This window comes from Thamnophis sirtalis, unplaced genomic scaffold (assembly GCF_051295495.1).
Source record: "Thamnophis sirtalis isolate CommonGarterSnake01/CBP01778 unplaced genomic scaffold, rThaSir2_p1.2 scaffold_3, whole genome shotgun sequence".
NCBI classification, from domain to species: Eukaryota; Metazoa; Chordata; class Lepidosauria; order Squamata; family Natricidae; genus Thamnophis; species Thamnophis sirtalis.
The window spans coordinates 165321094-165342192 of NW_028261383.1; the positions used below are offsets into that span (position 1 = coordinate 165321094).

A 21099-nucleotide genomic window follows, 5' to 3' on the forward strand; every position below is an offset into this window, starting at 1 on the left:
AATGGGAAGTGCTAGGATTGCTGTCACTAACTAACTATTGCAGTCACATTGTCAGCTGTCCCCTGTTCTTGCTTGTGCTTTGCTGCTATGCAGTGACAGACGGCCATGAACTTTGGGGAGGGGGAATGAGATGGGGAAAGAAAAGCAAGTGTTGTATCTCCTCCGAGACGGCTTCAAGGTCACCCAGCTGGAAGAAGGAAGGGGCCTCATACCAAACTCTGCTTGATGGTTAGGAAAACATTCTTGCCTGAACCAAATTGGTTAGGGGGGATGGGGGAATGAGAGACAGTTAAAGGAGGGAAAAGTAGAATGTAGGAATTTTGGCGGGTGATTTTCAATTCTGGCTTTGCAATACTGTAATACTCTTGATCTCTAATAAACTACACTTTTCTCAACAAATGGAACCAAGGCTCAGTTCTATTTAGAGATTTAAGTTATGGCAGGTCTGACACCCATGATGTGACGCTTTATGACTTTATTACTTAGTGACAGAAATTCTGGTCCTAAATATGGTTGTAAGTCAAGGATTACCTGTATTTAAATATATATAGTATGTTGTTTTAAAACAAATCTATAAAAATAGAAGCATGATTAGAAGGAGGAAATACAGTTTACAGTTTATCCATTTTGGAAAAGGTGTAGACTTCTAGCAGATGAATTCGTGTAATTTTCAGGGAGAAGCAAAGATATTTTGTCTAAACATTGAGATAATCAGAAGGGGATAAAAGAAAAGTTGTGCAAAATAATTTATGAATGGTTCTATCAAGATCTGATTATTATATTTAGGAATGAGAATAATTTCTCTTGGTTTGTTTTGGCTAAAGGCACTATGATAGACCGCCAGCATTTAATTTGGATCTTTTGCTTCATATGTCTTGTTATTGCAGCTTCAAAGGAACGGATTGTTAATAGAAAAAAAGCTCAATGGCACTTCAACTATTATTACTGCATAAGCAATGGAGCACAGTCTATCAGATTCATGGAATATAATCCTTAGAAGAAGAAAAATATGCATATAGGAAGTAGCATATAAGGCAGTTTGTTAGAAGACAATGGGTGAAACCTAGTGATGATATAATTAAGATGGAGTAGATAATCTTCAGCTTTCTTTTATGTAAACTCTGTGTGCGTGTGCACTTGTGTACATTTTAGGTAATCATTTCAGATAGAAGCTAGTTGCTGAAGTAGAATTTAATTGGTCATGTGTAGAATGTTTAGTTAAAAAGGCTGCATTCAGAAAAAAATTGCCAATCTGACTCAACTAACGTTATCTCCACAGCCTTTGCACATGGATTATGTAGTGGCAGCTGCAAACTTATTTGCCCAAACATATGGCATCACTGGCACTAGAGACAGAGAAGCTATTGTGGAGCTGCTGTGCCAGGTGCAAGTTCCTGAATTCACTCCCAAATCTGGTGTCCGCATCCATATCTCTGATCAGGAGCTACAGAATGCCAATGCTTCAGTTGGTAAGAACTGGGAATGAGATGACTCTGCCAAAGGCACAATTTTAACTAAATAAAAGTAAAGAATGCCAGGCTTTGAGTGAGAATAAGTCTTCTTTCTGAATAATTTTGATTCTATTGAATGGAAGGCCCAGTTTCTTCTTTAAGTGTTGCTATCTCTCACAATTTCACAATCCATATTTTGATTTACTGTTTCATTTCTGGAACAGTTTTTGTGCTGCTTGCATAATTACTATCAGATTTTAATAGGGTTTTTCTTGAAATGCTGTTCATGGATTTATGGCAGAGTCTGACTACTAAACAAGTTTAGGGGCTTTGAGATTGCAATACATTACATCAGCTTAGAGCAGAAAAGGTTTTAGGTTGCTGAGAAAGAGATGACATGCATTGTAGCAGCCTTTTCTGAAATTTTTACATTTATTTTTCTTAGATGATAGCCGGTTAGAAGAGCTAAAATCTTCACTTCCGAGTCCTCAGCAACTTCATGACTTCAGGATGTTTCCAATTGATTTTGAAAAAGTAAGGCATTTTTAAATGAATACATCATTATTTAACTATAACCTGACATGCAAATGATACCAGAAATGACCTCTGCTGTTCAGTTTTGAAACCATAGGTAAGCTTCCGGTTTGGCGAGGAAGCTGCTTCAGACTTTTTCTGGCATTCACTGCAGGTCCCAAAGCCAAAAGAATGCTGAAGACCGTGACATTGCTGGTTGTAACTATCACCTTATTTGTACCAAATTTCAGGATGATGACACAAATTTCCATATGGATTTTATTGTTGCTGCTTCTAACTTGCGAGCTGAAAATTATGATATTCCTCCTGCTGACCGGCATAAGGTAAGAGCTTCCTGTGGTGGATAAAGGTTATGTACAGTAGAATGTATTAGGGGTGTGAGGGAGACAGTGCAGACGTTTCCTATACTTCATCCACAGCTATGGAAGCTCACTGGTTGATTTTGAGCCAATCGCTCTTTTTTAGCTTGATCTTCCTCACCTGGCTGAAAAACTGGGGAGAGGAAAAGCTGTGGACGCTTTATTGAACTCCTAAATGTGGTCTAAAACAAAAATTAAAAAATCAAAAAGCTCTTTTGTCTTCTCTTTTCAGAGCAAGCTGATTGCAGGGAAAATTATACCTGCAATTGCCACAACGACTGCAGCTGTAGTAGGTTTGGTTTGTTTAGAACTATACAAAGTAATACAGGGACACAAGCGACTTGAATCTTTCAAGAATGGTTTCCTTAACCTGGCATTGCCTTTCTTTGGCTTCTCTGAGCCTATCTGTTGCCCAAAGAACAAGGTGAGTGGGGTGGCTTTTTTCACACACATATGTTCATCTTCTTTTGTTTGCACAAATGGCCCCTGGTACATAATGGGAAAAATAATCTTTTGAACTTGCATTTGATAGTCCCTTCTTTGAATACCATGCAAAGAATATTACTAAAACTTGTAAAAAAAATTCCTTTATTTTTTGTTAAGTTTTGCCAAGTGGGACAACTTAAGATAGAGAATGGAAAAGAGAGCCAAAGGCATGCTGAAGTCTCTTGGAAGTTTATGTAAATCAGCCTTTCCAAGAGTTTCATAAAACTGCCACTTCCATTTCTTTTGTTTCTGTACTTGTTGCTTTGTTTTCATTATCTCCATCTGTTAGGGGAGAATACTTCTGTCTGTTTTCTCTTTTTGTTATTTGGATAGAGATACAGAGATAAAAAAAGTGGCTCTAACAACTTTTCTATGTCCTTACATGTTAGAAATTATGAATAACTGATGCCTTCTTACATGGAGTAAATGACCATGAATTATGCTTTTGTGTTTGTTGCATTTTTTATTGAGTATTAACTGTAGCACATGTTACTACAACTAATATGTTATTAACATGTTGCATTACATTTTTTTCTTCAGTACTATAATACTGAATGGACTTTATGGGACCGCTTTGAGGTGCAGGGTATCCAGCCTGATGGACAGGAGATGACACTGCGTGAGTTCCTGGCTTATTTCAAGGTAAGCATTGCGAGTGTCCCAGTCGCCATTTGCCACAAAATGTTAATGGCTTCAGAAGAGGCTTGCGAATGGACATGAAAACCATTTCAGTAAAGAACTTTTTTTTTCCCTTTCCTTCCCACATGTAGAAAGAGTACAAGCTGGAGATAACAATGCTGTCCCAAGGAGTTTCTATGCTTTACTCATTTTTTATGCAGCCAGCCAAGCTGAAGGAGCGCCATGATCAGCCGTATGTATTGTTTTAAGAGAATGAGCAAGGGTACTGACTACGTCAGTTGAATCTGCATCTGCCTGACAGCTGCCTTTTCCCTCTCCTCCCAGGATGACGGAAATTGTCACCAGAGTTTCCAAGAAGAAGATTGGGCGTCATGTGAAAGCTCTGGTCTTTGAATTGTGCTGCAATGACGACAGTGGCGAAGACACAGAGGTGCCGTATGTGCGCTACACCATCCGCTAGCAGCCCCCTTGCTAGCATTGCCCACTTGCCTGCCACGGACTGTTAGTGTGGAGGAGGATCTGCCTCCCTCCCTCACCTGTCACGGTTAAAGTGACTCAAAACATGAAATAACTTTTGTAATCTTTTAGGAATTTTTTTTCCCTTTTTCGTGTCCATCAGGGCCTGGGAAATTCTCCACTCCTGCGGCTGCTCCCTCTTATCCTTAGCCCGTGCAGTTATGTCATGTTATTGAGGCGCCTTAACACCCACTTCCCATTTTGTCCTTTCCTGTTAATGTTAGTCGTGTTGTGTTTTGACTCCTTGACCACCTCCTCTCCTTCATCCCTATTACTCACTAATAAGGGAAGCTGTTCTCCTCTCTCATCCTGAGGAAGTGGCTAGTAAGAGGAAATGCCCCTTTGTTGTATTCTGAGAACTTGCCCAGGGCTGGCTTTGCGGGGGAGAGGGAGAAGATACGAGTGGGTAGAAAGTGTAGGTCAGAACTGATAAGAGAAGTAAATGAGTCAATAAACATTTGCAAAAGCCAGTGGTCCTTTATTGTTCAAGTGGAATGGGGAGACTTGCTATGTACATGACATAAAACTTCATCCCAGTTCAAATGCTTGGCATTCCTAGTATGCTAGCAAATTCTTAATTTATCTTGATTTATATCATAATTTCTCATTTTTTGAAAGCAGTTTGTTTCCCTGATAATCAGGTGTTTAAAGCTATTGTCGGAAAGGTTTTCCTCTACTGCTGTCAATTTTTTGTTATTTTGCTGCTTGTTTTGTTTGTGACATCGGAAATAATACAGTAACAACCATACTGTCTATCCTTAACTCCTTATGAAATTAAGTGCATGTATACATACTAGGCTGGAAGCAGCTTCACTCCATGCACTGGTTCTATACACTGGCTAAGATCGTAATCTAGTCAATCATCATTTATCAGTTCTTTGTTATATGACTATATGAAGAAGCTGTTTCATTATTTGTTTTTTATTTGTTTTTAGATTGGCATCCGTTGAAGTTTAGGGCTCTAGAGGGATGAATGATTATAAAGCTCCTTGTTTACAAAGAAATATTATTTTGACTACTTCAGTGATAATAATAGTTTCCATACTTCTGTGAACTTTACAGCAAACCTTTAGTCTAGATTTTGTATCCATGCATTTTGAATGGGTCGTAAATAAGGAATCCATTTTCAAAAATTGGGTAGCATTTTTATTTTTACTTTTCTACAATCTATAAACAGATATGCATACTTATGTAGTTTGAGTGGCTGCTGTAGTAAAGATGCTCCTCAATATGAGCCTGAAAGCAATTTTTTCAGAGTATATTTAAGCTTAATATGCATCAAGCAGGCAATTCTTGTTTAGAGTTGTAGCTCTAGTTAATATATTGGAATGTGAAAGCTGTACAGCTTCGCTACTAGTCAGGTAAAATTAATGTGACATTGTCTTTAGAAGTTGTAGAAGTCTCATGGATAATAATTGATATTCGTATTTATATTTCACAACTTTATAATTAAATGAGATGTTCTGCTCTGCTTCAGTGGCACAACTGATGAGATTGCAACATGCTAAGACAGCTTGGTTAACTATAATTTATTGGACCATAAATGGCTGTCTTCATATGACATGTTTGCAAAATTATAGTTTACAAGCTGGATTCACATCATGCATGCCAAAACCAAACAGTTCACAGGATGGTTTATCCACTAAGTTCAAATGGATTTTCACAGAATCTTGTGAAAGGTTGGTTATATGGAAAGGTTTTTTAACAGTGATGAACACATTTTCCAACTACTACTTAATTTTCTTTCTCATTCCCAGAAAAAAAAAACTTACAGAATTGTCCACTGTGATCAAATGACACTGATTTCAAAGATGTGAAAGGAATTCATTTCATTTCCTTTATTTGTATGCCGCCCTTTTCCCTGGGGGGACTCAGGGCGGCTCACAATTCAAAAAGGGAGGGGGGGGGAAGACAAACAGTATTCCAATATGGAAACAATACAACATATTAAAAGAGAGCACAACAGTCACACAATTCGGGTGGGGTTGGAATCTTAACCCCAGGCCAGCCGGGACAGCCAGATCTTCAAAGCGGCGCGGAAGGATTGGAGGGTGGTGAGGGTCCGAATCTCCACGGGGAGTTAGTTCCAGAGGGTCGGAGCAGCCACCGAGAAGGCTCTCCTCCGGGTAGTTGCCAGTTTGCACTGGCTAGTAGATGGAATTCGGAGGAGGCCTAATCGATGCGATCGTATCGGTCTAGTGGAGGTAATTGGCAGTAGGCGGTCTCTCAAATACCCAGGCCCACTACCATGAAGGGCTTTATAGGTGATAAGTAGCACCTTGAAGCGCACCCGGAGATCGACAGGCAGCCAGTGCAGCTCGCGGAGGATAGGTGTAACGTGGGTGAAGCGAGGTGCACCCACAATCGCTCGCGCGGCCGCATTCTTAGAGCCAAGGTGGCGCAGTGGTTAAATGCAGCACTGCAGGCTACTGCTAGATCAGCAGTTCAGCGGTTCAAATCCCACCGGCTCAGGGTTGACTCAGCCTTCCATCCTTCCGAGGTGGGTAAAATGAGGACCCAGATTGTTGGGGGCAATATGCTGACTCTCTGTAAACCGCTTAGAGAGGGCTGAAAGCCCTATGAAGCGGTATATAAATCTAACTGCTATTGCTATTGGACTAGCTGAAGTCGCCGAATGCTCTTCAAGGGCAGCCCCATGTAGAGCACATTGCAGTATTCCAGCCTAGAGGTCACAAGGGCACGAGTGACTGTTGTGAGGGCCTCCCGGTTCAGGTAGGGACGCAACTGGTGTACCAGGCGAACCTGGGCAAATGCCCCCCTGGTCACAGCTGACAAATGATGTTCGAAGGTCAGCTGTGGGTCCAGGAGGACTCCCAAGTTGCGAACCCTGTCTGAGGGGCGTATAATTTGACCCCCCAGCCTGAGAGATGGAACACTTGGCCAATTCGCGGGAGGGAAACACAGCAGTCACTCGGTCTTTTCTGGATTGAGCACAAGCTTGTTGACCCCCATCCAGTCTTTAACAGCCTCCAGACCCTGGCTCATCACATCCATCGCTTCGTTGAGTTGGCACGGGGTGGACAGATACAACTGGGTATCGTCCGCATATTGGTGGTATTTTATCCCGTGCTGTCGAATGATCTCACCCAGCGGTTTCATGTAGATGTTGAAAAGTAAGGGGGACAGGACCGAACCCTGCGGCACCCCACACGTTAGGGGCCTAGGGGTCGATCTCTGCTCCCCAACTAACACCGACTGCGACCTGTCCGAGAGGTAGGAGGAGAACCACTGTAGAACAGCGCCTCCCACCCCCACCTCCCGCAGTCGTCGCAGAAGGATACCATGGTCGATGGTATCGAAAGCCGCTGAGAGGTCAAGGAGCACCAGGATGGAGGCGTGGCCTCCATCCCTGGCTCTCCAAAGATCATCGGTCAACGCAACCAAAGCGGAATTGCACTTCAGTTCTATAAATGTCATGTGTTACTGCAAAGAATATTATCATCCTGATAGATTTTGTAAAACCTGATATTGCTTTCCTAAAATGCACTTGTAGTGATTGAATTGCGGCTTAATTTTTAAAGTAAGGTTCAAGATATCAGTTTTTTCCCAATCTTTGTGCAAGAGACAAACATTTTTTTTAAAAAATGCTATGAGGAAAAAAAGTTCAAATGCATGTGTTGCATAAAAATGTGCAATGAGTTTACTATAAATTTTGTAAACCAATGTAGGGGAAAACAGCCTAGCTTTTTTCTGGTATTGGATTGCAAATCTAGCATGTTAACTACGGTAGGATCGATGGACATTAAGAGTATACCAATATCCAAATATGGATTAAAATGTTACATTTAAATTGCTTCTTTACACAAGATCTAATTCTGTTTAATTGTAGGCTCCTTCTGGCTATCATGTTCATTTCTTTTGCCCATATATTTCTATGTAATATTGGACTATTGGCTGCCAGAAATTTATAGCTTTAACTTTTAGCATCTCTGCAAGTCTTAGACCTATGTGAAGTTTAATTCTTCCATCTTTAGTTTTGAGTTGTAGACATAATTGGGCCTGAATAACTTCCCTGCAGTTCTCACTTGGTAGTTTGCAAACCACAACTATAAATGTGTTGGAATTGCAATCTCAAAGCATAACCTAAGAATTGCAGTTCAGTTTGGACTTGCATATTTCGGTAAGGTTGCCAACACTGGCTTGTCTCACAGCCTATGAAGCATAAGTAGAGTATGCCTGCCTACAGTCTAAAACAAAAAATGCCCAGATACGTCTGCTTCACCTTATCCTTCCACCACCACAAATCAAATCACAACACTCTGGTTCTTCTAATTCAGTGGTTCCCAAACTTGGCCACTTAAGACTTGTGGACTTCAACTCCCAGAATTCTCCAGCTAGCAGAACTCTGCTGGCTGGAGAATTCTGGGAGTTGAAGTCCACAAGTCTTAAGTGGCCAAGTTTGGGAACCACTGTTCTAATTCAACTTTGATCAATGGTCTGGCTACTTATGAAATCAGTTTGGATGTTGGACGAAAATGAACCTTCCCCCTTTTCCAGTGCGCCTTCATTTTAAGATAGCCCTTGAATCCGGGGTGATAGAGGAGCATCCCAGTTCCCCAAAAGACTTCACACAATTCTAACTGCCACAGACGTAATGCAGAATCTGTTCGCAGCTTTTCGCGGAGGAAGAGAGGAAACGTGACCATTGGCCTCTGGGGGCGCTAGTGAGAAACTTCCAAAATGGCTGCCAGAGAAAATCACTTTGTCTTGGAGAGTATAACTAGGCGGGAAGTAAACTCCATGCGTTGCCTGGGGCGAGCCTGTTCGCAAGGGTTAAAGGGGCGGAGCTTCCCGGAAAAATCCTATTGGTCTGTTGATCCTATTATCACTTGGTGGGCGTGGCGTCCAACTTAAACCCGCCCTTACCGGGAAATGATTACAGTACTTTCTTCACGCGTCTTCATTGGCCACGAACACACGGCCAATGACAACCAAGGAAAGGAAAGGAATGGCCCGCCTTCCGTGTGCAGTTGGACACATTTTTACTTAATCCAGGCACGATTGGTCTATCTCCATTGCCTATCAGATCGTTCTGGAGTTTGGCTACCGATTGGTCGTCGGCTTCCATCATTCCGGAATCGGACAGCGCCCGATGACACGATCAAACAGAAGTTGGAGAGCATGGTGCTTTCCCATTGCTCGCCCTCTATTGTCAATCTGAAAGTGGGGCGGATTCGGACCTCTTTTATATGACGGCAGACCTCCAAGAAGTTTGCATAGAGTTATGCAATAGGGTGGAGGTTCTTGTCAATCACGAAGTGGGTGGGGTTTGTAAGGGGCAGCTGTGGAGAGTCCGGGCGGCGGCGGCGGTGAGGGGAGCCGGGCGGAGCCGGCAGTCGGGTGAAACCAAACCGGTAAGAAAGCAATTTGTGGGAGATTGGGTTTTTTTAAAAAAAAGACTGGGATACTTTGTTTTACGAGGGTGAGAACATTTAAGAAGTTTGGGGAAGGGGGGGGGTTTCAAAGGGCTGAAGCTTTTTTTTTTTAAAAAAACAAAAAACTGTTGGGGTAAAGTTGGATGCAGGGTCGGAAGGAGTCGGAGAGGTGCCTGGGACGCATGCGCGAAGTGAGAAGACAGTTGGCGGTGGGGCGGCTCGTGCCTCCCTCCCAAGCGGTGCGGGCGCGGGGGGGGGGGTAGGCGAAGTGAACGGGTTTTGATTGGGTGGGGAGGGTCTCAGTTACGAAGTCGGGGGGTGAAGGTATACGGGGTCCCTCGCGCTCGCACAGCTTAGTTTTGTAGTTTTGGGGCGGGGGTAGCTAATGAAAAGGGGGGAAAAAAGTCCAACTAACACACCCGCTGGTTTCCGGCTCTATTCGGAAATCTCCATTTTACACGGTAAAAGTGGTTAAAGGCGCTCTGGAAATTCCCTTCCAGGGGAGCTGGGAAGCCATCCGCCTGCTTTTCTTGTCCCCGACCCCCCTCCCACCCCCTGTGGCCTCTGTGTTTCTTTCCTCGCCTGTTTTCCCAATGAAGTTGAAGTGACTTCGGATGACAGACTCAACCACTTGTTTGTCACAGATTTGCATCGGTGCAGGAGTGTAGTGAAAACGATAAAAGAGCAGAAGGTTTTAAATTGCTCCAAGTTCATTTATCCCGGTCACGAAGAGAGAGAGAGAGAAGTTTGTACAGCACAGTTTTACTGTTAATATAGAAAGTTTGGAAGCTTTGCAAAACGCATTTCCGCTTTCTTGTTAAAAATAAATTCTCCTAAAATGTATGCAGTGTCTTCGTTTCTTGTCCTAAGACCACTGAAATGGAAAATGTGTATGTTTTTATCCCTGTTTGGACAATAACAAATAAAATTGTAGACAAAAAACTTTACCACTTCCACAGTAACAGTGTCTTTGTTTTGGCTAGTTGAAAATCAGAGAAGAACCGACATCACAAATTTTATGGTGAATTTTAAAAAAAATGGAATTCATCTTAAATCTGTTGGCTAAGCTTTTTCATCTGTAAATAGGAAGGATAGTTTGAGAACACACACATTATTACAGTAATTGTACAGTAATTACAATTGTACAGTAAATTTCAGCTGTGTACTGTACAAGGACTGACTGGTTTGGGAGTCAAATCTAATTAAGTTGAATTTTGTGAAATAAAGTTCTGTAGAAATTTGGAAATGTGCTGCATATACTGCAGTACATTATTTCTCAAATCAATTTTCTTTGAGCTACATTTAAGTTGAACGTTTTCAGGAATTGAGATTTGGTTTTGTATGTTTGTGTCTTGAATATATATGTATAGTTGCAGATACCTACATTATATATTATTATTATGCTGTTGGTAGATTGGTAGATTTTTGTATGTGATCTTGTCTTCCCACTTAAGCAATATCTGTAGTGTTGGTGGTGAGAATTCAGTGTGCAAGGTTCTGTTTTCCCAAACTACTGCTTTTCCCATGGAAAAAAAATTGTGACACATCCACATAAGAGAAGTGCAAAATGTTCCAGCTTCTCTCTTTATTCCCCCTTATCTACCTTTGTTTTCTTTAAGTCAGAGGTGGGCAAAAGTCAGTCAGAATCTGGTAATTTTCTGAAAGATTTGTGGCACAGTAAAATCAGCAAAGAATTGATTGAATTATTTAAACATTCCAGGAAAAACTGCCTGTTCTAAATTGCATTAGGAGTAGTTTAATTTTGAAATAAAAATATATTAACACTTTTTAAAACTTGAGGTTCAAACTTATTTTGATACTGAAAACTGATTCCTCAGCTCAGCATGTGCTTGGAGGAATCTACAGTTGTATTTTAATTTCTTGAGGAATTGTTTTTATTTACTCATTAGTTTGTTTCAAAAGTTCTGAGATCTAGCAATTTCAATTTATTACAGCCATTATTCAGCAAAAACAATGAACTAAATAGATCCTATCTAATAAAATGAGAGGAGGCATTGTGTGATACTTTTATCTTAGTATTTATGATCAAGTATTTATGGTCAATTACTTATCCACTATTCGGGCTAGAACCAGTGATAAATTGAAAGTCAAGAGTAATCTCAGGCTGCAAATTGTTAAATCCTCCTCATTCTGCTCTTAATGTTCTTTACTAAACTTTCAACTATGATATTCTTTATTTGTGTAATACAGGGACAGTAACTGGATTGCAGCACAACCCTATCTCCTAATATTCAAATATGGGAATATTTATATCCAGCAATTTATTGATTTCTTAGTTCTAGATTGAAATGTATTAAAAGAAATTAAAATAATTTTCTGCATCAGAAACCATGCTTTATCAAGTATGAATAGTATTGATTTTGATACATTGTGTATGAGAATAGAAACAAAATGCTGTCAAATCCCTAATACTGAGTTGCTACAGTTCTTTATTGTGAGCTATCTAAAAAATTTTCTACCGGTGGATTGTTACTGTGAGTTGACCCTCTTGAATGGTATGTTGAATATTAAAGCTTTCTTAGATCACTGGGATGATGCTTATTTTTATTTTGGTTCCAAAGGTGCTTTTCAAAAGTCAACTGGACTTTCTTAATTTTTCCTTTCTCCTGAAAATGTTTCACTTCTCATCCAAGAACTTCTTCAGTTCTGGATGAGAAGCAAAACGTTGTCAAGGGAAAAAACCCAAGAAAATCCAGTTGCCTTTTTAAAAGCAACTGACCTGGATGATTGAGAATCTCCATAGACATTAAGGTAAATGGGCACTAACTGTAGCTCTTTTAAAATATATATATATATATATATATATATATATATATATATATATATATATATATATATATATATATATATATATATATATATATATATATATATATATATATATATATATATATATATATATATATATATATATATATATATAAGTAATATAAGAAAGGAGATTTTATTACAGTGAAAGAGTAAAGGGACAGCTGATTAGAGTGTGTACATTCTGGGGAAGCCAACCTAAATCCCATATAGTAGAATTTTGGGGCTGGTTTTGGTGACTAAAAATAGGAAATATTCTTAGCACTCTCACCCTGTGCTTAATTAAATCATAATAAAATTGTTTGCCAACTTGCTGAGTCACTTGAGGATGTTGACTCTAATCATATACTAAAGAACAACATAGCTTAATTTTAGAGTTTGTTAATTGGAACTGTGTTTGATGATTGCAATCTAGCACCGAAGAGAGGTTAACATTGATTGCTCTTATGGAGGATTCTCTAGCAGTATGAACAGTTTTCAGGATTCATGTGGAATTTAATTTGATCAGTTAGTTCTGGCCTTAAAATCTTTTAACAAGCAGTTAGTGTTCCTGTTGGTCAAGCAAATTGTATTCTCTTCATCTGTATTTGAAAGAAGATTGTTTAGAACACCAGATATTAGTGTAACATTCCTAGCTTTAAATATGTTTATCCTTGCATCCAAAGCATTTTCTCACTGTTCAGTTCCTCTCTTACTAACCTTGAGCTATGTTATAAAAACATTCTCATCTTTAAAAACAGAATGTAAGTTTCCAGCAACATTAGATTTGGCAGTGCAGATTTCAGAAGTGGGCAAATGAGAAATTTTCCTGCAGAAAAAAACAAACAAAACCCTTCTGTTTTGGACCTAATGAGTCAGACTGTAGAAAATACCAATTAACTCATTCAGTTCTTTTTCATAAGCATTGTTAATATGACATTTGCTAATGTTGTGTATTACCTTATTAATTTGTATTTTAATGCAAATTAACATTTAAATATGCTTTTAAAAATAAATAAAGTATAGTAAAAGCTATTTCAGTCTTATTGTAAATCAAGGTTTGGCCCTCTGGTTATTACTGAGTTGCAGTTGATATCAGTCGCCCACCAGCATGGCCAATAGTTACCGTATTTTTCAGAGTATAAGACACACCTTTTTTCCTCAAAAAAAGGCTGAAAATCTGGGTGCGTCTTACACATTGAATACAGCATTTTTGGCCTCCTGAAGTCTCACCCCCTTCACCAAAATGGCTATGCATAGCCTTATGGAAGCGTTCAGAGAGCTCCTGGGGGCTGGGGAGGGCAGAAATGAGCAAAAAATGGGCTGGTCCCCCCAGCCCCAGCAGCACTCTATAAGCTTCCATAAGGCTATGTATGCAATTTTTTTTGACAAAAACCGAGTCTGTTTTCACACAAAAATGGGCCGTTTTTTGCTCATCTCCCCCCCCTCCCCGAGCACTCTGCAAGCTCCCCCTAAGGCTATTCATGTGGAAAAAAAGGGGGGGGTTGGGGAGGTTTGCAGAGTGCAAAAACTTTTTCCCCCCTTTTGGAAAGCTCTTGAACTAATTGATGAGAATTACATTGATCAAGTGCTGTGCCAGCAGAAAGAAAGTTAGGTGCTGCAGATTGTCAGCGATTTCCTTCTCCAGCACATGGACAAATACACCTGGAAACATCTACCTACCTACCTACTCTCTCTCTCTCCCTCCCTCCCTCCCTCCCTCCCTACCTACTGTATTTCTCTCTGTGTCTATCTATCTATCCCTCTATCTCACTCTCTCTCCCTAACTATCTGTTTTTCTCTCTCCCGCCCCGTCTACCTACCTACCTACTCTCTCTCCCTATCTATCTACTGTATTTCTCTCTCTATCCCTCTCGCTACCTACTTACCTACCTACCTACTCACTCTCTCTCTCCCTACCTAGCTTCTGTATCTCTCTCTCTTTCTCTCCCTCTCTATCCCTTTACCTACCTACTTTTTAAAAAAATTTGCCTCTTCAAAACCTTGGTGCATCTTATACTCTGGTGCATCTTATACTCCAAAAATACGGTATACAGCCTGATGTCACATGACTGCACCAACTTAACCAAGGCAGTTCCAGCAGTCCCATTGTAGGTGAATCCTGCACATTTGCAGCATCTTATCTTCATATATTTTCCATTTTCAACCTCCTACCGGCTTCCCCCTTGATTTTGCTTGTTGACCGTGGAACATTACAATGTCATAATAGTGATGCAGTTAGCGAGCATCTGAATCATGACTGGCGACACTGCAATGGCTGCAAGTACTAAGGACAGACTTAATTTCCCTCATTCAGTGCCATTGTAACTTTGAATGGTCACTGAACAAATGGTCATTAAATGAGGAGTGCCCATAAGAGGAGAAGCAGAACGTGGCAGCATAGGAAGTAAATATTGTGCCGATTATTTGGCATGTGTAACACCACTATTCTGTAAGCTGCATTAGTTGTCAGAATGCTTCCTGATGGAATTCAAGGTGCTGTTGTCACCTTTAAAGAACTCCCCAGTTCTTTCGAGCCAGACAGGATGGGCATGCTTTGGATCCCATCAGGTAAGGGAGTGTTGGTTAGTGGAGCCTACAAGATGTAACTATCTTTTCTGCCACAGTTCCCACCTTATGGGACATTTTCCTTTTTCAGTTCAGGGTGGCCCCGATTCTGCTGGCCTTTCACAAGCCTTTAAAGATCTGACTCTGGGCCTGGGTGTGTATAAGGATCTGTTTCTTGCTTATTGTATTGCTTATTGTATGATATATTCTCAGCTCCTTTGTATTTTAATTTTGGATTATTCACTGCTCACAGTCACTTGATGAATTGGGCAGCCATACAAATTGAATGGATTAATAAATAAATAATGGCTTATTGCAATATTTTATTAAATAATATTGCAGGTAGTCTTACAATCACAATTGAGTCTAAAATTTATGTTGCTGAATGAAACAGTTCTACAGTGAATTTTGCCCCATGTTACAATCTTTCTTCCCACACTTAAGTGAATCACTGCAGATGTCAAATTAGTAACCGGTTGTTAAGTAAACCTGGCTTCCCCATTGACTTTGCTTGTCAGGAGGTGGCAAAAGAGGATCCCAGGACCCTGGGACTCTGCCCAACTGTCATAAATATGAACCAGTTGCCAAGCATCTGAATTTTGATCATATGACCATGGGGATGCTGCAGTGGTTATAAGTGTGAAAAACGATCATAACTCTGTTTTTTCAGTTCCATTGTAACTTTGAAGAGTCACTAAGCGAACTATTATAAGTTGTATCTGAAATGAAATGTAACTCATAGATGCAGAATTTGTTAAATTACCTTTACGTACTTTTACTACTTTTAGGACAAGTGTTATTTGAGCATATACTGCATAGAATATTATGTACACAATGTAGCTTTCACTTGCAATGGTACTAACATAAGAAGTTCCAGCAGTCAACCATAATATCTAACTTCTTCCATCTCGGGCCCAAATCTCTGGAATGTCCTCCCTCCTTGACACCACTTTTTTTTTTAATTTAAAAAAACAGACTTTTAATAACAGTTAAAATGAAATTTGAACTATAGTATTCATTATTATATATTTAGTATAAAGTCCCATAAGACTTTAGTTATCAATGCTTAACTTGTTTAAATGACACAATTTAATATTTCAACTGGGGGAGATTTTTTTGGAGGGGGAGACTTATATGTGATTCTGGCTCAATTGTGTTTCTTCACATGCCAGTTTTATGTATTTTTTAAAAAGAAGGTTTGTATCTTTCTGTTTGCTTTAAATAAGATGCCCAGGCATCTCATGGATGACTGCCTGCTTTCTGTATCAACATTTGTAGAAATTCTCCATCTACAATACTTCTTCTCACAGGAATGAATTGCACTGCTAGAGTTGCACAGTGTGCATCCCAATATTGAAACAGTATTTACTACTTGCTCACTTTTGAATTATTGTGTATGAGTTTTTGCTGATAATGATTTATATATTGATTATATTTTGATTATTATATATATATTAGTTTCAGGTTTATAATCTGTCAGCCAAGAGGACTTTTAACAATCTTGTTTTACTTCAACTCTACAATAGTTAAGATCAATACTTTACAGAGTAATTACTCACTCTGCCTCTCCCAAAATGCTTTCCTCCTCCTCCCTAGCTTCCTTAGTTGATAAATATTATTTCCAGACAGATTTTAGATGATTGATATACCAATGAAATTGAATATTGTAGTCTTAGGGCAGGGAAATGAAATATGTAATTGGGGCCAAACCCAAAATTCAGTAAATCTTAGATTTGGAGCATTTAGATATACACACTTTGGTTTGTGTGAGTTTATATTCATACTGATTAAAATAAGCATAAAATAGGAAGTCCCCTATATGTCAGTAAAGTCTTACATGTCAGTAAATGATGAGATTGAATTTTGACTAATCATTGTATAGATAGTCCTTGAGTTACAACAGTTTGGTGACCATTCAAACATACAACGGCATTGAAAAAAGTGACATGACTATTTTTCACACTTAAAACCATTATAGCATCCCCAGGATCATATAATCAAAAATCAATTGCTTGTCAACTGGTTCATATTTATGACGGTTACAGTGTCCCGGGTTCATGTGATCACCTTTTGCATCTTTCTGACAACAAAAGTCAAATGGGAAAACCAGATAACCACAACAATTCACTTAACAACAGTGGCAAGTAAATTAATAAAATGGGGCAAAACTCACTTAACAAATGTCTCATTTAGCAACATAAATTTTGGGCTCAATAGTGATTGCAAGTTGACCTGTAGCTTTAATTTCATATTGCTACTTTTAACTTTTGCCTTGCCATTTTGGAAATTCTTGGCTGAAGGATTCATGTTAGAATTCTGTCTGTCTTGGGACCAACAATGTTTATAGGTAGTCCTCTCTTAACCTTATCTGGTATATACTTTTGTCACATTTTTTGTTTCAGTGTTGTTGATCTTTCATTATTCAGACAGTTTTAATCTTATACCATATCTCTTGAAACTATAATGTCAACCACAGTTCTTGAAATGTATGGATTGATTTGGTAGTTCTCAGGTTGTAGTTGATGTTCTGGTTTCACAAGTATTCAGGTAGTCCTTGACATACAACCACAATTTAGACCAGAATTCCTATTGATAAGCAAGGTGGTTGTTAAGTGAGTTGTTCTTGATTTTATGATCTCTTTCTTCCCCCCTTCCCCCCTCTCCCCGGGTGATTGATTTTACAATCTTTTTTGTTCTGGCTCTCACTGTTGGTTGGGAACCGCCCAGAGTTCGATATAAGGTGGGAGCTATATAAATGTTTTCAATAAATATGAGGGTCCAAAAAGTTTGAAATGAAGATTGTACCTGAGTCCCTGTAGCATGATAGGTTTTTTTAAAGGTAAGGTCATCTGAAAATAAAATCAAGTGGGACAATATTTAACACTTCTTAGTTAAAAAAAAGTACACCAAGAGCCATGCAATCAGTTGCTGAAAATGTTTCTTCTTTTAGTAGAGATGGCTGCCATACGGAAGAAACTTGTCATTGTGGGAGATGGAGCTTGTGGAAAGACCTGCCTCCTTATTGTCTTCAGCAAGGACCAATTTCCAGAAGTCTATGTCCCCACTGTGTTTGAGAACTATGTGGCTGACATTGAAGTGGATGGAAAACAGGTAATTTGCTGATTTTCAAGACTCATCTAATCCTATAGGAGTATGAAATGCAAAATGCAGCTGATGGAAAGGGGTGATCATAAGATACATTTGTATTGTGTATATATGCAGAAGCAAAAATAATTTAATTCTGGGATGTGTATTTTGGAATGTATGAAATGTCTGCTTTGGACCCTGGACCAGGCAGTATGCCCATGTGAGATTAAATATATTTTCTCTGTTCTGATTGGTCTATGCAATGTGATTACTTTCTCCCGTATGTTGTATCTGCTGAAGAACAGGAATTAAAATTAGTGTGAAAGAATTGAAATACAGTAAAAATAAAATGCAGATCTGCATTTTCCACCGATTGAATTCAGTTAATACTCTGTGCTTCGATTCTGGGCCGTTTCACTGAACCATTCTAAAGATGTAATGGCGTGAGCAACTAGTTTATTTCAGAATCTACTCTTTAAGACCATGTCTCTAAAGTTTGCCAACTTTGTACTTGTACAGGTAGAACTTGCCCTGTGGGATACAGCTGGACAAGAAGATTATGACCGCCTGAGACCCCTGTCTTATCCAGATACAGATGTTATCCTGATGTGCTTCTCCATTGATAGCCCTGACAGTTTAGGTGAGTCTTTAACCTCTCATTTTGTACAGAATAATATTTAAATTGGGAGATGGGGCAGAGAATCCCATTATCCTTTTGAGTGGTGTGTTGAGATCCACACTCAAAATTTGGAGTCATGGAAAATGATAGATCAGACCAAGAAACCCTCCTTCCCTTTTTATTTAATTAAAAATTGAGTACAGTTAATTTGATGCCCCAGTGTGTATATAATAGTTTGCTGGTTACACTAAATATTGTTTTACTTATCAAATATTTATATTTCAGAAAAAAATGTTGACAGCCCTCTGGAGACTGTATTTAGGTTTTTAATCAATTGATTGTCCTAGGGCCTTTTCCTGGTACAGGGAAGAAAGGAGTCCACAGATTTACTCTTTTTCCTTTATATGTGTAGAAATACAGTATATTTATGGTGTCTATTCTTGAACAAAATTGTCAATGTAGTAGGATATGATTGTGCCATTTACCATATTTCTCCATAGCAATACTGTTACTGTGATTTCTTTCTTTTCTGAGGATTGCAGTAATGTTCCAGGAAGGGGAAAGATATTTACATTTCTTTGAAGCAGTAGTTAAATTGCAAACGCTTCTCAGAAATTAGCTGTGGGAAAACTTTGGAATAAAAATGCTTTTCCATGTGTCATTAGTATAACCCAAATGTCTTTATATATTAATAGGACTAAGATACTTTGATCTTATTAAAGTTGCAATATTACTGCAAGGTTATAGATAGTTGTAAACAGTTCACAGATTTTTCCATCACAATTGTAATATTGTCTTATTACCAAATTACTCAGTGAATTAGAAGGTGTTAGTTCATTTATGTTCTCTTACTATACAGAGAACATCCCTGAGAAGTGGACTCCAGAGGTCAAGCACTTCTGTCCCAATGTGCCTATCATCCTGGTAGGAAACAAGAAGGATTTGCGTAATGATGAACATACACGTCGGGAGTTAGCCAAGATGAAGCAGGTGAAGTCAATAGTTTAACATCTCTTTCTGGACTTACTGCTGCCTTTAAAATGGGAATGCTTTGGAATCTGTTTAGAGAAAAAGATCCTTCTTTAAAATGAAAGTTACTTGTGGAAGCCCATAATTCTTATTGCTGGGTTTTTGCTGAGTGCTACTTACTTCTTATTTCCTTCCTCAGTATGACGTACAGGAGACCTCACTGTCTTTTTCTCATTTAGGAACCAGTGAAGCCAGAGGAGGGCAGGGATATGGCCAACAGGATTAGTGCTTTTGGCTACCTGGAATGTTCTGCCAAAACAAAGGATGGAGTCCGGGAAGTGTTTGAGATGGCAACCCGAGCTGCCCTACAAGCCAAACGTGGGCGCAAGAAGACCTCATGCCAATTGCTTTAAAGCCTCCCCAGCCTGCCTTCCCTGCCTGCCAGCCAAGTCATTGAGCTGTTAGCTTCCAGGCTCTCCTCCCTTCTGAATACTGTGCTGAAGGCAGGACTGGCATGTCTCTTCCGAGGGGAATCCTGCTAGAGCTGGGCAGGGGTTCTTCTGGAGCATGGCAACTAACTATGGAGATGGGCTTCTCAATCTGTCCCAGGCTGTTTCCATCACTCTGCGGGGGTGGCATTTTCCCCTTCCATTACAAAAGTCTGACCCTTCCACAGAAGGTCAGAAGGCGTTGGCCTTTGATGGGTCAGTGGGAGAGCTCCTTGTCCTTCTATGCCTGCTTGCTCATAGCAGTCTTGCCTCTTTTGTTAGTAGCCCACGGCACTACATTGTTCTTGGCAATTCTTTTAGAGAAGACTTCTTGCAAAGTGTGAAAGCTTCTTGCTTTAGTAATCTGAATATCCAGTCCCAGAGAGTTTCCCATAGCGCAAAAGGGACTGTTGATTTGTGAAACCAGTCAGTCACTTTGGGAGGTAGGGAATGCCTCCAGCACAGCAGTCAACAGTTCACTTAGCACCTCCTACTTTGGCAGATACATTGATTCCTTGGTTGCCTTTTCTGCTGTCCAGAGTGTAGCAGACTTACTTTGGACCATGTCCCTCTCCTCAAAGGAAAAGACCAATCAAAAAGCCATCTAATTTAAGATTTTATTTTGAGGGGTGCCTTATTAAAACGGCACAGGCTCCTTTACCTTTTATTTCTACCCTGTACTCTGAATAACTTTTTAAAAATACAATATTTAATTTCCTGACAGGAGAGCAGGGAGCTTTTTCTTTCAGTCTGCTCAGGAGATTGGGTCTTACAGCTTGGCCCCTTCTTAACAACGTATCTACATTTGTAATCAGAGGTGCTACGGGCCAGCTTTTTGGACCTCCTGTGGCTGAAATAGTCACTGCCACAGCTCCCAAGTGCAAAGGACCTTACTCTGTTGCTTCTGTCTCTTTGATCTCCTTCACTCCTGCTGCTGCCTCCTCCTCTTCCCCCCCCCCCCAACCCCACTCACTGCATTGCCACCGGGATGTATGATTTTTGTGTTTAATTTGTATTCACATGTTTAAAAAGTGGTTGTTACTTTTCAAAATGTACTTGAAAGAGAAATCTGTAATAAATTTGTAGCAATGTTTAGTATAAGTGAGATCCCGCTTCTTGCCTCTTTACACATTTGCTGTTCAAAGGGAACCCTTCACTCTGTAGCCAAGAAAGATGAAA

General features: G+C 39.6%; 2 protein-coding genes across 4 annotated transcripts in view; both read left to right on the forward strand.

The window, feature by feature from the left end:
• Positions 1 to 4455, forward strand: part of UBA1 (ubiquitin like modifier activating enzyme 1) — a 44573-nt gene extending 40118 nt beyond the window's left edge. For both annotated transcript variants that reach the window (XM_087710728.1, XM_087710729.1), the window contains exons 20-26: positions 1280 to 1469; positions 1897 to 1985; positions 2216 to 2308; positions 2577 to 2768; positions 3371 to 3472; positions 3601 to 3701; positions 3794 to 4455. In XM_087710728.1, coding sequence (XP_087566854.1) covers positions 1280 to 1469; positions 1897 to 1985; positions 2216 to 2308; positions 2577 to 2768; positions 3371 to 3472; positions 3601 to 3701; positions 3794 to 3929 — 903 coding nt within the window. In that variant the 3' untranslated portion in view covers positions 3930 to 4455. The remainder of the gene's footprint in view (positions 1 to 1279; positions 1470 to 1896; positions 1986 to 2215; positions 2309 to 2576; positions 2769 to 3370; positions 3473 to 3600; positions 3702 to 3793) is intronic.
• A 4748-nt stretch (positions 4456 to 9203) lies between these two features.
• Positions 9204 to 21025, forward strand: LOC106552511 (transforming protein RhoA). 2 transcript variants are annotated; one of them, XM_087710730.1, is made up of 5 exons: positions 9204 to 9360; positions 17708 to 17868; positions 18364 to 18484; positions 19323 to 19453; positions 19672 to 21025. In XM_087710730.1, the coding sequence occupies exons 2-5, from the start codon at positions 17713 to 17715 to the stop codon at positions 19843 to 19845; spliced, it is 582 nt and encodes a 193-aa protein (XP_087566856.1). In that variant the 5' UTR covers positions 9204 to 9360; positions 17708 to 17712; the 3' UTR covers positions 19846 to 21025. The 2 variants fall into 2 exon arrangements, with proteins under 2 accessions (XP_087566856.1, XP_013926281.1); XM_014070806.2 differs by having other exon boundaries at positions 9210 to 9360; positions 17711 to 17868.
• Positions 21026 to 21099: the final 74 nt, after the last annotated feature.

What these genes read in the sequence shown, in the direction of transcription:
- LOC106552511 (XM_087710730.1), top strand. Translation starts at nt 17,713, where the DNA reads ATGGCTGCCATACGGAAGAAACTTGTCATTGTGGGAGATGGAGCTTGT. An exon ending in TTGAAGTGGATGGAAAACAG is followed by an intron (nt 17,869 to 18,363) that starts GTAATTTGCTGA and finishes GTACTTGTACAG; the next exon opens with GTAGAACTTGCCCTGTGGGA. An exon ending in TGATAGCCCTGACAGTTTAG is followed by an intron (nt 18,485 to 19,322) that starts GTGAGTCTTTAA and finishes CTTACTATACAG; the next exon opens with AGAACATCCCTGAGAAGTGG.